At 39.6% G+C, this 16,234-nt stretch overlaps 1 protein-coding gene across 3 annotated transcripts in view; it reads left to right on the forward strand.

Annotated features, from left to right (window-relative positions):
- Window positions 1-16,234, forward strand: part of Arc42 (Activator-recruited cofactor subunit 42) — a 106,954-nt gene that overhangs the window by 72,167 nt on the left and 18,553 nt on the right. For all 3 annotated transcript variants that reach the window (XM_071664812.1, XM_071664811.1, XM_071664813.1), the window contains exons 3-6: window positions 3,395-3,504; window positions 4,122-4,273; window positions 4,547-4,735; window positions 14,524-14,667. In XM_071664812.1, the coding sequence (XP_071520913.1) occupies window positions 3,395-3,504; window positions 4,122-4,273; window positions 4,547-4,735; window positions 14,524-14,667 (595 nt within the window). The remainder of the gene's footprint in view (window positions 1-3,394; window positions 3,505-4,121; window positions 4,274-4,546; window positions 4,736-14,523; window positions 14,668-16,234) is intronic.

The following is a 16,234-nucleotide window of genomic DNA, read 5'->3' on the forward strand; positions in this document are numbered from 1 at the left end:
GATGATAGCACTAAAGTATATAAAATGAAAAAATAAATATTCTTTTTATACATATTCGCCATTTGCAGCATTTGTAAGGTAGCGTTAAGAACAGAGGACTGAGCTTTAGAGGGAATATCCTCACTTGGCCCGCTTCTCTTTCTTTTTTTTTGGAAAAGTAAAAAATGGGAGGGGAGGATGTGGAAAGGGAGCTGTGGTTTCAGTGCATTACACATGACAGCTAGACACTGCTGGTGAATGAATGTGGTCTTCTTAGTCTCTTCCTGGCGCTGCCATGCTGGGGGGGATGCTATTTCATGTGTGGTGGGATGGCGAATGGATGAAGGCAGCAATTACATATATGTACATGTGTATATGTATAGATCCCTGGGGATAGGGGAGAAAGAATACTTCCCACGTATTCTCTGCGTGTCGTAGAAGGCGACTAAAAGGGAAGGGAACAGGGCTGGAAATCCTCCCCTCTCGTTTTTTTTTTTAATTTTCCAAAAGAAGGAACAGAGAAGGGGCCAGGTGAGGATATTCCCTCGAAAGCCCAGTCCTCTGTTCTTAACGCTACCTCGCTAACGCGGGAAATGGCGAATAGTATGAAAGAAAAAGTATATATATAGATGTATGTATACGGTGAAATGTATATGTAAGTATATGTGCGTGTGTGGGCATTTATGTATATATATATGTGTATGTTCGTGGGTTGGGCCATTCCTCATCTGTTTCCTTGCATCTATATCAACCCTATCATATGCCTTCTCCCGATCCATAAATGCTACATACAAATCCATCTGTTTTTCTAAGTATTTTTCACATGCATTCTTCAAAACAAACACCTGATCCACACATCCTTTACCACTTCTGAAACAACACTGCTCTTCCCCAATCTGATGCTCTGTACATGCCTTCACCCTCTCAATCAATACCCTCCCATATAATTTACCAGGAATACTCAACAAACTTATGCCTCTGTAATTTGAACTTTCACCTTTATCCCCTTTGCCTTTGTACAATGGCACTATTTATTTTATTCATTATACTTGATCGCTGTTTCCCACTTTAGCGAGGTAGCACTAGGAAACAGGCGAAGAACAGCCCATCTCATGTACACATATGTATTTATACATATATGTCCATACACATACATATACATATCAACGTATATATATATACATACATATACATACACATATGCAGACACACAGACATATACATAAATACACTTGTACATATTAATACTTGCTTGCCCTCATCCATTCATGGTGCCACCTCGCCCCACTGGAAACAGCATTGTTATCCCCCATTTCAGTGTAGTAGCTCCAGGAAAGTGGACAGAAAAGGCCACATTCATTCACACGCAGTCTCTAGCTGTCATGTGTAATGCACTGAAACCATAGCTCCCTACCCACATCCAGACTCCACAGACCTTTCCATGGTTTACCCCAGATGTTTCACATGCCCTGGTTCAGTCCACTGACAGCATGTTGACCCCGGTATACCACATCATTCCAATTCACTCTGTTTCTTGCATGCCTCTCACCCTCCTATATTTTTAGGCCTCGATGCTCAAAATCTTTTCACTTCATCCTTCCACCTCCAATTTGGTCTCCTGCTTCTCCTTATTCCCTCCACCTCAGACACATTTATCCTCTTTGTCAACCTTTCCTCACTCATTATCTCCTACACACTTTTTATTACAACACATATCTCTTACTGTCTCATTACTTACTCGATTAAACCACCTAACAAAACATACCCTGTTTTTGCTCTCCAAGATAACATTCTCTCCACACATTCTTCATCACTGTCAGAACCTTTGCCCCCTTCCCCACCCTGTGACTTACTATCGCTTCCATGGTTCCATTCGCTGCTAAGTCCACTCCTAGGTATCTAAAAACACTTCACTTCCTCCAATTTTTCTCTCACCTAAACTCTCATTTGCCCTCTTTTTTTGACCCTTCCACCTTCCTCTTGACCTCCTGCCACTCTCTTTTATATATTTCAGTCATTTGTACTCCTTCCTTGCAAGTATCATCCAAATGCCTCTCTTTTGTCTTTTGCTAACAACTTTATTTCTTCATCCCACCACTCACTGCCCTTTCTAATCTGCTTACCTCCCTCCTTTCTCATGCCACATGCATCTTTTGCACATGCCATCACTGCTTCCCTAAATACATTCCATTCCATTTATTTATTATACTTGATCATTGTTTCCCATGTCAGTGAGGTAGTGCTAGGAAACAGATGAAGAACAACCTATTGACTCATTTATTTATTATACTTAGGCGCTGTTTCCTGTGTTAGCGAGGTAGCACAAGGAAACAGACGATTGAATAGCCCAACCCACCCACATATACATGTATATACATAAATGCCCACACACGCACATATACATACCTATACATTTCCACGTATATATACATATACATACACAGACATATACATATATACACATGTACTTATTCATACTTGCTGCCTTTATCCATTCTTGTCATCACCCCACCACACATGAAATAGCACCCCTCTTTCCCCGTATGCGCGTGAGCTAGCGCTAAGAAAAGACAACAAAAGGCCACTGCTGTTTTCAGCATCTGGGATTTTTAGATGTCCCAAATCATGTATGGCACACTCGCAGTCAGTGGAGGGAGGCATCCTGTACAGTATATGGCACATCAGCTGTTGATGGGTTTACATACCCTCAAGAACATTTATGTTGTCAAGTCACTAAGAGACATGGAAAATTGGTCCAAGAGATGCTTTGCTGAGTAGTATAGTATTAGATGTTGACTTGGCTGGATTGATTGCTTGAGAACTGACATGGATTTGTTATATTGTATGACATAGCTGACTGTCAGCATTTTATTATAGCATGATACATGTTTATGTAAAAAGGTTCCCATTATACGTTTTGTCTAAGCAAGTTGCAGGTTTTCAGTTTTGGAGTTTTTGCTTGCCCTGTTTTGGCTCAGAAAAATTTCAGTAAACAGGACCCATTTAGTAATGTTTGGTATTTCACTGAAAACTACCAAGAAATTCACTGAAAACTGTTGATATAAATTATGAATGATAATAAGGTACAGACCATGGTGGAGTTAGGTTTAATGTATGGTAGAAATGGAAAGTACTAGTCTCACTAGAAATTTTTTATCTTCTATATTAATTGCAAACTCAGCATTTGTATGTCTTCTGTAATATTTTAAGAGAAAAAATTATGTCTTGTAACTTAGTTATAGGTTTTGTGCATTCATGTCCTGAGTTTTAGGTTTTATGCACAAATGTTCTTGGTTTGGTTTAACTCTACTCAGAAAAATCCTAGAGTTCTAAACCCATTTCTGTGTTTGACTTTCAGTGATAATTACTGAGAGATATAGGAAAGATTACTGATTAAGAAATTATCACTTACTAGGTAAAGACCATGGGGGAGTTAGGTTTGATGGCGCTGGCAGTGCCAGAGGAGTATGGTGGAACTGGGATGGACTACTTAGCATATGCCATAGCCATGGAAGAAATTAGTAGGTAAGGTTTATTTCTTTTCTTTTATTCATTATTGTGTGTATATGAAAGTCAGGTATGGTAATTTAAGACATCTGTTTGAATTTACAGGCTTCAGACTCATGCTGTCATCTGCCTAATTGAGGAAGTTCCAAGCAAATCTTTTTTCAAACAGATCTGCAATTTTTTGCTTGATATGCTTTTAGTCTTGTATGTGTCTTTTTTGCATACTTATCAGACCTGTTTCTCCTTTTCTTCTTGTTTTCCCCCTCTTCATTCTGCCACCAACCAGACTTTCATACTTGTTACTTGTCCGTCTTCATACATCCATTTTGTCTATGTACTTGTTTAACCAGCCTACTCCCCTACTCCTATTATCATTACTAACTCAGCTGAGTAATTCTGTCATTGTCAGTCATCATACAATCTTTCAACATTGTTGAGGTTAATTTCATAACATATGAGACCAGTGCATGAGTAGAAGCCATAAAGACATTCCTCTTATTATGCCTTTCATGATGCTGTTAATAAGTATCCTCATAAAAAATATATCTCTGATTTTGTTGTTTCTTTGAAAAGGATAGATAAATGCTCATGTGTATGTGATTATAAAAATGTCTAATGAAAATTTCTTTCCTCAGGGGTTGTGCTTCTGCTGGAGTCATAATGAGTGTCAATAATTCTCTTTATATTGGTCCATTGCAAGGATTCGGGAATGAAAAACAGAAAGAAGAGTGGATTACACCCTTTACAACTGGAGATCGTGTGGGATGTTTTGCCCTCTCTGAACCTGGTGTGTTATGGTACAGCATTTTGATTGTAAATTACTGATGGAAAATTTAGCCGTTTTTGATAAGTGCCAGTTTATGTGCATCCCTTTATGGATTGAGTCCTTGGGATGATCTTGATACTTTTAAAAGTAGATGATGTTTATGAAAATACAGGTGAATGTCTGTAAACATGATAGTTTAATTATCTCAATGTGTTATATTTGCTATATTGCCATTATTACTTTGATGTTAGAAGTTTCATAATTGGTGAGTGATTGTTGTTCTTTTAATATTAGGTAATGGCAGTGATGCAGGCGCTGCATCTACCATGGCTAAGGAACTAGGAGGCAGTTTTCTGTTGAATGGTACCAAAGCATGGATCACAAATGGTTATGAAGCTGAAGCAGGAGTTGTTTTTGCCACTACAGAAAAATCAAAAAAGCATAAGGGAATTTCTGCTTTTATCATTCCAAAACCCACACAAGGTAATTTGGCATATATTCATAAATCTTTGCAACTGACCATTTATTTTCAGGAAGCCATAATCTGCCTCAAAATTGGGATTACACATTCAGAATGTACCCCTAAAACATATTTGCCTGTTGCAAGACTCAGCAGTATTTTATGGAACATGACAAATGATTATAGATGTTGTATAGTCAGGCATAATTGAGGTAGTTAACATCTGCTTCCACCTGAAAAACAGAGGCTATTAAGATGTGAAATTAATAACATACTATTAGCATATAAAGTGGTAATGTCAAATGAAATTAAGATTAAATAGGAAAATTATTTTATTTTAACCCTAATTGCTTCTGCCATAGCAAGGTAGTTTCAGGAGCAAATGAACAATGGTGTCATTTCCACGCATCCACTCAAACTTTTTTGCATGATGTGTGGAGATAAGTGCCTAGCAATCATAGCTCAGCCCCACAGAGTATTCCATGGTTTAGCTTGACTGCTTCATATACCCTGATTCAACCTATAGACATGTCCCTCCCATATGTCACATTAAATTAGTTTATTTTATCCCATGCATGCCTTTCACCTTTATGAATGCTCAGATCCTGTTACCCTAAAGCCTCGTCTGCTCCATCATACTGTCATCTTCCCTGTCTTTCAGAATGAACTTGGAGTTACAAGTAATACAGTTATTAATATATTATCAGTTTCCAGTAGAGACAGTGAAATTGTGATACTAATAAAATGTGAATACAGTAGCAAACTGTAAATGGAAGAGATTAGCTAAATGGTTAATGCAAACAGTTTTGAGAAAACATACAAATTAAAAAATCAGTTAGGCATGTAGATCAGAAAACATATGTATCAGCCAGAATATCAAAAGACAAAGATGAATGTTGTGCATTGCTCATACAATAAATTTAAAATTGTGTTCTTCGCATATGTACATGAATTTACATGAAAAAGACAGACAAAAGGAAGCCTGATTGACCCATGACTGGGTTGTCTGGTAAAAAAGAAAAGGATTTTTAACTTTACAAGAAAATATAATTCCATTTGTCAGTTTTTTAAGCTATCACTGACTCCCTTCTGCTGCACAAGAGCTTTCTAGTTCCCCATTACTGCTGTCATTTATACAATTTATTTTTGGCATTTTTCTCGGAGTATTCCTGAATTTATAAAGGGAACTGTGGTTTCGGTGCATTAGACATGACAACTAGAGACTGAGTGTGAGCGAAAGTGGCCTTTTTTGTCTTTTCCTGGCGCTATCTCGCTGGAGAAGGGCGGTTTGCATATTCACGTGTGGTGGGGTGGCGATGGGAATGAATTAAGGCAGCAAGTATGAATATATACATGTGTATATATGTATATGTCTGTGTATGTTTATGTATGTTATCCCTAGGGATAGGGGAGAAAGAATACTTCCCACGTATTCCCTGCGTGTCGTAGAAGGCAACTAAAAGGGGAGGGAGTGGGGGGCTGGAAATCCTCCCCTCTCGTTTTTTTTTTTTTTTTTAAATTTTCCAAAAGAAGGAACAGAGAAGGGGGCCAGGTGAGGATATTCCCTCAAAGGCCTAGTCCTCTGTTCTTAACGCTACCTCGCTAACATGGGAAATGGTGAATAGTTTGAAAGAAATGTTTATGTATGTATACGTTGGAATGGGTATGTTTGAGGGAATAGTGGTTGCATCCGTGTTATATGGTTGCGAGGCATGAGCTCTGGATAGGGTTGTGTGGAGGAGGATGGATTGTTGGAAATGAAGTGTTTGAGGACAATATATGGTGTGAGATGGTTTGATCAAGTAAGTAATGAAAGGGTAAGAGAGATGTGTGGTAATAAAAAGAGTGTGGTTGAGAGAGAAGAAGAAGGTGTGTTGAAATGGTTTGGACACATGGAGAGAATGAGTGAGGAAAGATTGACAAAGAGGATATATGTGTCAGAGGTGGAGGGAAGAAGGAGAAGCGGGAGACCAAACTGGAGGTTGAAGATGGAGTGAAAAAGATGTTGAGCAATTGGGGCCTGAACATACAGGAGGGTGAAAGGCATGCCAGGAATAGAGTGAATTGGAATGATGTGGTATACTGGGGTCGATGTGCTGTCATTGGATTGAACCAGGGCATGTGAAGTGTCTGGGGCAAACCATGGAAAGGTCTGTGGGGCATGGAAGTGGAAAGGGTGCTGTGGTTTTGGTGCATTACACATGACAGCTTGAGACTGAGTGTGAATGAATGTGGCCTTTTTTGTCTGTTCCTGGGGATCCTGCTATTTCGTGTTTGGCAGGATGGCCACGGGAATGGATGAAGGCAGCAAGTATGGATATATACATGTGTATATATGTATATGTATGTTATACGTTGAGATGTATATGTATGAATATGTGCATATGTGGGCATATATATACATACATGTGTATGTGGGTGGGTTGGGCCATTCTACGTCTGTTTCCTTGTGCTCCCTTGCTAACGCGGGAGACTGCGGTTAAGTGTAATAAATGCATAAATATGTTGAAATGCAAGAGTTTTGGAAAGAGGGGCAAGTATGAAGTCTGTTGTGGATGAGAGAGCTTGGGAAGTGAGTCAGTCGTTGTTCGCTGATGATACAGCGCTGGTGGCTGATTCATGTGAGAAACTGCAGAAGCTGGTGACTGAGTTTGGTAAAGTGTGTGAAAGAAGAAAGTTAAGAGTAAATGTGAATAAGAGCAAGGTTATTAGGTACAGTAGGGTTGAGGGTCAAGTCAATTGGGAGGTAAGTTTGAATGGAGAAAAACTGGAGGAAGTAAAGTGTTTTAGATATCTGGGAGTGGATCTGGCAGCGGATGGAACCATGGAAGCGGAAGTGGATCATAGGGTGGGGGAGGGGGCGAAAATTTTGGGAGCCTTGAAAAATGTGTGGAAGTCGAGAACATTATCTCGGAAAGCAAAAATGGGTATGTTTGAAGGAATAGTGGTTCCAACAATGTTGTATGGTTGCGAGGCGTGGGCTATGGATAGAGTTGTGCGCAGGAGGATGGATGTGCTGGAAATGAGATGTTTGAGGACAATGTGTGGTGTGAGGTGGTTTGATCGAGTAAGTAACGTAAGGGTAAGAGAGATGTGTGGAAATAAAAAGAGCGTGGTTGAGAGAGCAGAAGAGGGTGTTTTGAAATGGTTTGGGCACATGGAGAGAATGAGTGAGGAAAGATTGACCAAGAGGATATATGTGTTGGAGGTGGAGGGAACGAGGAGAAGTGGGAGACCAAATTGGAGGTGGAAAGATGGAGTGAAAAAGATTTTGAGTGATCGGGGCCTGAACATGCAGGAGGGTGAAAGGAGGGCAAGGAATAGAGTGAATTGGATCGATGTGGTATACCGGGGTTGACGTGCTGTCAGTGGATTGAATCAGGGCATGTGAAGCGCCTGGGGTAAACCATGGAAAGCTGTGTAGGTATGTATATTTGCGTGTGTGGACGTATGTATATACATGTGTATGGGGGTGGGTTGGGCCATTTCTTTCGTCTGTTTTGTTGCGCTACCTCGCAAACGCGGGAGACAGCGACAAAGCAAAAATATATATATATATATATATTATCCCTGGGGATAGGGGAGAAAGAATACTTCCCACGTATTCCCTGCGTGTCGTAGAAGGCGACTAAAAGGGGAGGGAGTGGGTGGCTGGAAATCCTCCCCTCTCGTTTTTTTTTTTAATTTTCCAAAAGAAGGAACAGAGAAGGGGGCCAGGTGAGGATTTTCCCTCTAAGGCCCAGTCCTCTGTTCTTAACGCTACCTCGCAAATGCGGGAAATGGCGAATCGTATAAAAAAAAATATATATATATATATATATATATATATTTTTTTTTTTTTTGTCGCTGTCTCCCGCGTTTGCGAGGTAGCGCAAGGAAACAGACGAAAGAAATGTCCCAACCCCCCCCCCCCATACACATGTATATACATACGTCCACACATGCAAATATACATACCTACACAGCTTTCCATGGTTTACCCCAGACGCTTCACATGCCCTGCTTCAATCCACTGACAGCACGTCAACCCCGGTATACCACATCGCTCCAATTCACTCTATTCCTTGCCCTCCTTTCACCCTCCTGCATGTTCAGGCCCCGATCACACAAAATCTTTTTCACTCCATCTTTCCACCTCCAATTTGGTCTCCCTCTTCTCCTTGTTCCCTCCACCTCCGACACATATATCCTCTTGGTCAATCTTTCCTCACTCATCCTCTCCATGTGCCCAAACCACTTCAAAACACCCTCTTCTGCTCTCTCTCTCTCTCTCTCTATATATATATATATATATATTTTTTATCTTTCTTTTATACTTTGTCGCTGTCTCCCGCGTTTGCGAGGTAGCGCAAGGAAACAGACGAAAGAAATGGCCCAACCCCCCCCATACACATGTACATACACACGTCCACACACGCAAATATACATACCTACACAGCTTTCCATGGTTTACCCCAGACGCTTCACATGCCTTGATTCAATCCACTGACAGCACGTCAACCCCTGTATACCACATCGCTCCAATTCACTCTATTCCTTGCCCTCCTTTCACCCTCCTGCATGTTCAGGCCCCGATCACACAAAATCCTTTTCACTCCATCTTTCCACCTCCAATTTGGTCTCCCTCTTCTCCTCGTTCCCTCCACCTCCGACACATATATCCTCTTGGTCAATCTTTCCTCACTCATTCTCTCCATGTGCCCAAACCATTTCAAAACACCCTCTTCTGCTCTCTCAACCACGCTCTTTTTATTTCCACACATCTCTCTTACCCTTACGTTACTTACTCGATCAAACCACCTCACACCACACATTGTCCTCAAACATCTCATTTCCAGCACATCCATCCTCCTGCGCACAACTCTATCCACAGCCCACGTCTCGCAACCATACAACATTGTTGGAACTACTATTCCTTCAAACATACCCATTTTTGCTTTCCGGGATAATGTTCTCGACTTCCACACATTTTTCAAGGCTCCCAAAATTTTCGCCCCCTCCCCCACCCTATGATCCACTTCCGCTTCCATGGTTCCATCCGCTGACAGATCCACTCCCAGATATCTAAAATACTTCACTTCCTCCAGCCTCTCACCATTCAAACTCACCTCCCAATTGACTTGACCCTCAACCCTACTGTACCTAATAACCTTGCTCTTATTGACATTTACTCTTAACTTTCTTCTTCCACACACTTTACCAAACTCCGTCACCAGCTTCTGCAGTTTCTCACATGAATCCGCCACCAGCGCTGTATCATCAGCGAACAACAACTGACTCACTTCCCAAGCTCTCTCATCCCCAACAGACTTCATACTTGCCCCTCTTTCCAAAACTCTTGCATTTACCTCCCTAACAACCCCATCCATAAACAAATTAAACAACCATGGAGACATCACACACCCCTGCCGCAAACCTACATTCACTGAGAATATATATATATATATATATATATATATATATATATATATATATATATATATATATATATTTGTATGTATGTGTATATATGTGTGGGAGCGGGGGGTCTAGAAATCCTCCCCTCTCGTTTTTAATTTTCCAAAGGAAGGAACGAAGAGGGGGGCCAAGTAAGGATGTTCCCTCAAAGGCTCAGTTCTCTGTTCTTAACGCTACCTCGCTAGCACGGAAAATGGCGAATAGTATGAAAAAATAATATTATTATTATTATTATTATTTTGCTTTGTCGCATTCCTTACGTGTCATAGAAGGCGACTAAAGGGGACGGGAGCGGGGGGCTAGAAACCCTCCCCTCCTTGTATTTTAACTTTTTAAAAGGGGAAACAGAAAAAAAAATATATATGTATATATATGTGTATGTGGGTGGGTTAGGCCATTCCTTGTCTCTTTCCTTGTGCTACCTTGCTGATGCAGGAGACAGCAATTAAGTATAATGAATTGAATATATAAAATATTTGTCTAAACGACTTTTGAAGGTATTTATAGTCTTAGCATTCATTGTGTATGATGGTAACTTATTCCAATGCTTAACATACCCATAGGAAAAGAAGCCTTTTCCCACGTCCGTACTGCATCCTTTAGCTTTGAGTTTCATTCCATTTTTCCTGGTATCCTTATTTTCTTGTATTTCAAAAAGATGTTTGTGATTTACTTTATTGAACTTGTTCAGAATTTTGAACACTTGGATTAAGTCGACTGGAAGTCTTATGTTTTTAAGGAAGAAGAGATCCAATCGTTTGAGCCTCTCTTCGTATGCCAAATTTCTAAGGGATAGGATAAATTTCGTCGTGTGTCTTTGTACTTGCTCCAATTTTTCCTTGTCTTTTTTATAGTTTGGGGACCAAAACTGGACCGCATATTCAAGGTGTTTTCTTACTAGAGAGTTATAAAGTGTGAGAATTGTTTCTGGTGTCTTGTAATCTATGTTCCTGGCTATGAAACCTGACATTTGGTTGCCTTTTTTACTTGCTGCTTGATACTGTTTAGTGATTTCAAATTGTTGCTAATGACAACTCCAAAGTTCTTTTCTTCATTTAATTTCGTTAGTTTCTGAATAGTTTGTAGTGGTAACATGTATTCTTGTCTCCAAAGTACATCAAAATGACAACTCAGTGCAAAAGGAAACTGAATATGTTGTAATCAGCCAAAAAATTTTTGATTATGTCATCATTATACATAAGACATCTGCCCTGTTATGGAACTGATTTGATAGAGAGGAAACTGTATGTTTGAACCACAGTATGTTTTTCATTTTTCATATTATTCCCCATTTTCCACATGAGCGAGGTAGTGTCACAGTATGGTGCGATTAGATAAAACATTTAGGCAGGATTATTAGGTAGAAATAGTACGTAGGAGCATTAGATAGAAGCAGGCATTAGGAAATTAGAAAGGAGACTTGGCAAACACTGTACCAGACTTGCCCTCTGCCAGTGGCCTGTTAAGGGGGAGGCACTAAAGGCCAAGAAGCAGCACTGGAGTTCTTTACTTATGGACTGGTGCTGTGGCCACCCCTTTGAGGGAGTTCTAATTGGAACAGGCATTATAGATATAGATAGATAGATTAAACGATCTTGATATGAGGTGGTCACCTGAATTACTCCCATTTTTTCATTATGACATGAGTTCTTCTGATATAATGCGAGCCCAGCTGGCCATGGGATCCTGATGCTGTACATGCAATGCTACCCACTGCATCACTTTTCTGCTAGCATTCAAAGAGTAAGAGTACATCATTTGCCACTTTTATATTTCTACACTTATTCCCACTTGAATTAGTCACCACTATGCCTAAGTGTCCGAGAAGTACGCCCACTTAAAGTGACCCTGCTCAAAATATTGAATGAAGTTGAGCATGGATCTAGAACTTCAACAGGTGCTCACTGTTATGGTGTTAGTGAGGAGGCATCCACACCATAAACGGGGAGTCAAGGAGTTTTGTTCTTCTGGTTCTGGTGGAGAAAGCAAGAAGCTTTGTTCTTTAGGTTCTGGTGGGGGAGGCAAGGAGCCTTGTTCCTTAGATACTGGTAGGGGAAGTGTGTAGTCTTGTACCTCAGGTACTGGTGGGGTAGTGTGAGGAGCCTTTTTCCTCATGTACTGGTGGGGGAAGCAAGGAGCCTTGTTCCTCAGGTACTGGTAGGGGAGGCAAGGAGCCTTGTTCCTCAGGTACTGGTGGAAGAGGTGAGCTTTGTTCCTCAGCTACTGGGGAAGGTGAGGTGAGCTTTGTTCCTCTTGTACTGTTGGGGGTGGCAATTGTCTTGATCATCCTCTGCAGCATCTAGAACATTGCATGGTCTGTTTTAAATGAAGAATCCATTGATAACACCATTGTATAATATAGATTATTCAAGATCACTTACAAGGTGCTGGTTTTTTAAATATGGAGGTTGAGATTCTGTATGTCCTGCATGAAGTTCACAATGATAGGAATAGGACTGTTTTTATACCTGTCTGTATGAGCTGACTGGCACTAGTCGATTGTGGTTGACAGACAGCAATCAGTTTGGGTGGAATTTGGAGGGGAGGAGTCTTAGTGATGGGAGTGTGTCAGCAGTTTATTTTTAAACTGATGTTTGTGCTGCAGATGTTGGTCGGAGAGGATGGTCAGGTACAGTTACATGACAGCATCTTTTTAGGTGGGGTAAGATGGGCCCAGAATGACTGTGCATGCTCTTTTCTGCACTTTTTCTAGCTGGCCCCTCTGTGTAGCTGTAAGGGAGGAACTGTTGGTGTTGTGATCATACTTATTGTAGGTCTAGCAACGAGTTATTTGGTAAAATCTTCTTGTTTAGTGTAAGGTTATAGTAAAGAAATAGGCAAAAGCCTTGGTTAACGGCCTTTTGGGACATGGCTTCCTCTTAAAAGCTTGCATTCATCAGTGTTGGAATGTAGATTTTGAAATAACGTCTTCCACAATGGCTTGTGGATTCTTGGCTAATACTTTTTGAAATAAAATCTTCTTGTTAATACCTATTTCCTTGTCCTTATTTCTGGTGGGATTACATGAGTGGGGATTTGTTTAGTTCAGTGAATGCTTCACTTGTAAGGATGCTGTCCACATTCTTTCAGAGGCAATGGATGATGTACGAGGCTTTTGTTTCAGTGTGTTGTTATAGCCTCCCTTGGAGGGAGCATGAATGGATCCTCCTGGATGTGATCTTGAAAAGGCTAAAGCTTGGCTTATAGTTTTACTTGGTGCTTAAACAGACTCTCATGGGTGTGATCTTGAATTGGTTAAAGGATGATGTATTATTTAACTTTTAATTGTATTCTTTTTGCTTTGAATATTAAGGAGGGATGTAGAAGAGTCCTTCTCAGTGAGTGTTTTTGGTATAACCTCAAGGCAGAGCAAAGCCATGTAATCACAACTTTTCTGTTGATTCAGAAGCTTGTTTTAGAGTAGATTTTTGCTGACCCGAGCAATCACCATCATGTAGAATAATTTTGATGTGGGGAGCTGGGCACAAATACCTGTAGGCAGGTTTTTTTTCCCCAGCAAAAATAAAGTTGTGGTATTGTAAAGTTACAGGAGTAAGCACTCCAGCAGGGTCCTGATCTGCTTACAGGTTTTTGGTCCAGTTTGAACCTGCACCAACAATAAATAGTTTTATGGGCAGTGAATGACTGGACACAGCCATTAGTTGAAATCAACCCAGAACTGCTGAGCCTGTCCTTGTGCTTGACACCTGCACCTAGACAGGAAAGCAGGCTGGTGTATGTGTTGCTGGCACCTCCATTGGGAGTAGCCAACACCAGGGAAGTATCACCTAAGCAACTGTAACATTTGTAAGTGAATGCATTCACTCATTTGAGTAACTGGGAATAATTTTCATTTCTGTTATGTATACTTGGATTATTGGTTTTTCTTTCATGTCCATAGTGGTACCAGTTAGAATAACATAACTGTGTTGTTATAAACTGTGAATTCTTGGAATTGCAGTGTCATTTTTTTAATTCAAGCTGTCCATTTCATAGTGCAGGAATATAAATTTATTCCTTTTGACATTGAACCTTGAAGACACATGCCTGTTATATCTTTGAAAAATATGAAGAACAGCTCCCATTAAATGGGAATTCGTACTTCCTAACAGAATGATTATCTGTGCCTCAAATGAATATTAACCCCATGGCATGTTTATATCCAGAATACATATAATCTGTATAGAAGTGAGATGATTCTGTCAAGTGTGGGATGGATTTCATAGTTTCATGTTACAGTATTATAGAATGAAGGATGGCAATTTGTGCCGATTTTTCATAGGTGACAGTATTTGACTTTTCATGCTTTAGTTGGTATAACACTTATGTTCTCTATACATTTGTTCTTTCAAAGGTCTTTCCCTGGGAAAAAAAGAAGATAAATTGGGAATTCGAGGATCATCTACGTGTAATCTTATCTTTGAAGACTGTCAGATCCCTGCTGAAAATCAGCTTGGATTGCCTGGAATGGGCTTCAAGATTGCTATGATAACTCTAGGTAAGTGATATAAATAGTTTTATATAATTGATTTTCAGCTGGACAAATACCTTTTGTGGATGGTTGTGCCCTAAAAAGTAGGAATTGGTATCTTTGCTCATTTCTCATCTGGCAACTAGTTCCCAGAATTAGTTAAGAAGTAGAATGGCCAAGTTCAGCCCATCAGAAATTAATGTAATCAAAACCAAAAAAAAAAAAAAAAAACTATTAGGAGCTGTTTTTACTCTGGAAATGAGGAGTTATCCCTGCCTCACCTAACAGCAGGCTTTACCTAACTAAGCCAACCCAGTATAACAAACAAATACATAAAATGACTTGAATGTATGTACATGTTGAATTTTGGTATTTGAAAGTATAGTTAAGTATGGATTGTTATGGAAAAGCTGAAGTTGACAGTAGAGTCTTGCAGGGAAGAAAAAAGGGAGGAGCATTGAAAATGTTGGTGAAAGGAAAGAATTTGAGTGTAGTGTACAAGAAGCTTGCCTGAATGAGTAATAGTCCAAACTCTGACAAATGGATGTAAAATTCAATTTTATATAAATCAGGAAAAAAGGAACAGTAAAGTTAGTTTACCTTTGTTGAGTAGTTGGTTGGAAGGATAGATAGAGAAGAAAGAATTATGACGTGAAGAAATCATTAGAATTGTGCTTGAAAATCTTTTAGGGTAATATGGTCATGTAGAATTTATAGTAAATGATGGGTTGATGAAGAAGATCTGTAGCACACTTGAAGCTACACCAAGAAGTAGACCTTGAGATAGATGAACAGTTAAAGTTAGAGAATTGATAAGTGCTAGAGATATTTCAGATGATGCAAGAGTAATGATTAGAGATTTGATGCAGTGAAAGCCTTTTGAATATGGAAGTTGTGTGAATGAAATCTGTCTGTGTTGAATCAAGTCATGTTTTATTCTGGAACATGGAATATGGGTTAAAGATTTGTATGTGGAAACTCTCATTATTAATAGTTGGATAGAATGTGCATGACTAGATTCTCTTTTTCAACACAAGAGCTGCAGAAATATACAATTGCTTTGTTTCCTGCCCACTGAAACTTTTTTCTCCAATTACCTGTATGTAAAGTATGTCGAAGGAGTTCTGTATTCATGGGGCCCCATGTATTGACTTTTTCTTCTACACAACTTTTGAAACTTTTTCATACTTGCAGAACTCACAGTTTCATCATTTAGCTTATTTCATTCATCCACTACTCTCTTGCTATAAAAGTAATTCTTTACAACTTTTCTAGCATTTTTTTTGCCTAATTTAATTTTCTGGCCTCTGATTTTCCTGTCTGCATTTTTTTTTGAGAATTATTTAGTACACTTTGATCTTAGCCAAAAGGTTGAGAAGTGATAGAACTGTTCACTGTTGATATTTCAAAATTACATTGTAACTTGAAGGTTGTGATTACGGCACTGCTTACTCTTCTCTCTCTTTCTTTTCATTTTTTTTTTTGTACCTTTCCTCCATTTCCCACATTAGTGAGACAGCACCAGGAAAAGAAAAAGAAAAACCACATTCAGTCATATCCATTCTCGAGCTAACATGTACTGTGCAGGGAGACC

Source organism: Panulirus ornatus, chromosome 9 (genome assembly GCF_036320965.1).
Source record: "Panulirus ornatus isolate Po-2019 chromosome 9, ASM3632096v1, whole genome shotgun sequence".
NCBI lineage: Eukaryota > Metazoa > Arthropoda > Malacostraca > Decapoda > Palinuridae > Panulirus > Panulirus ornatus.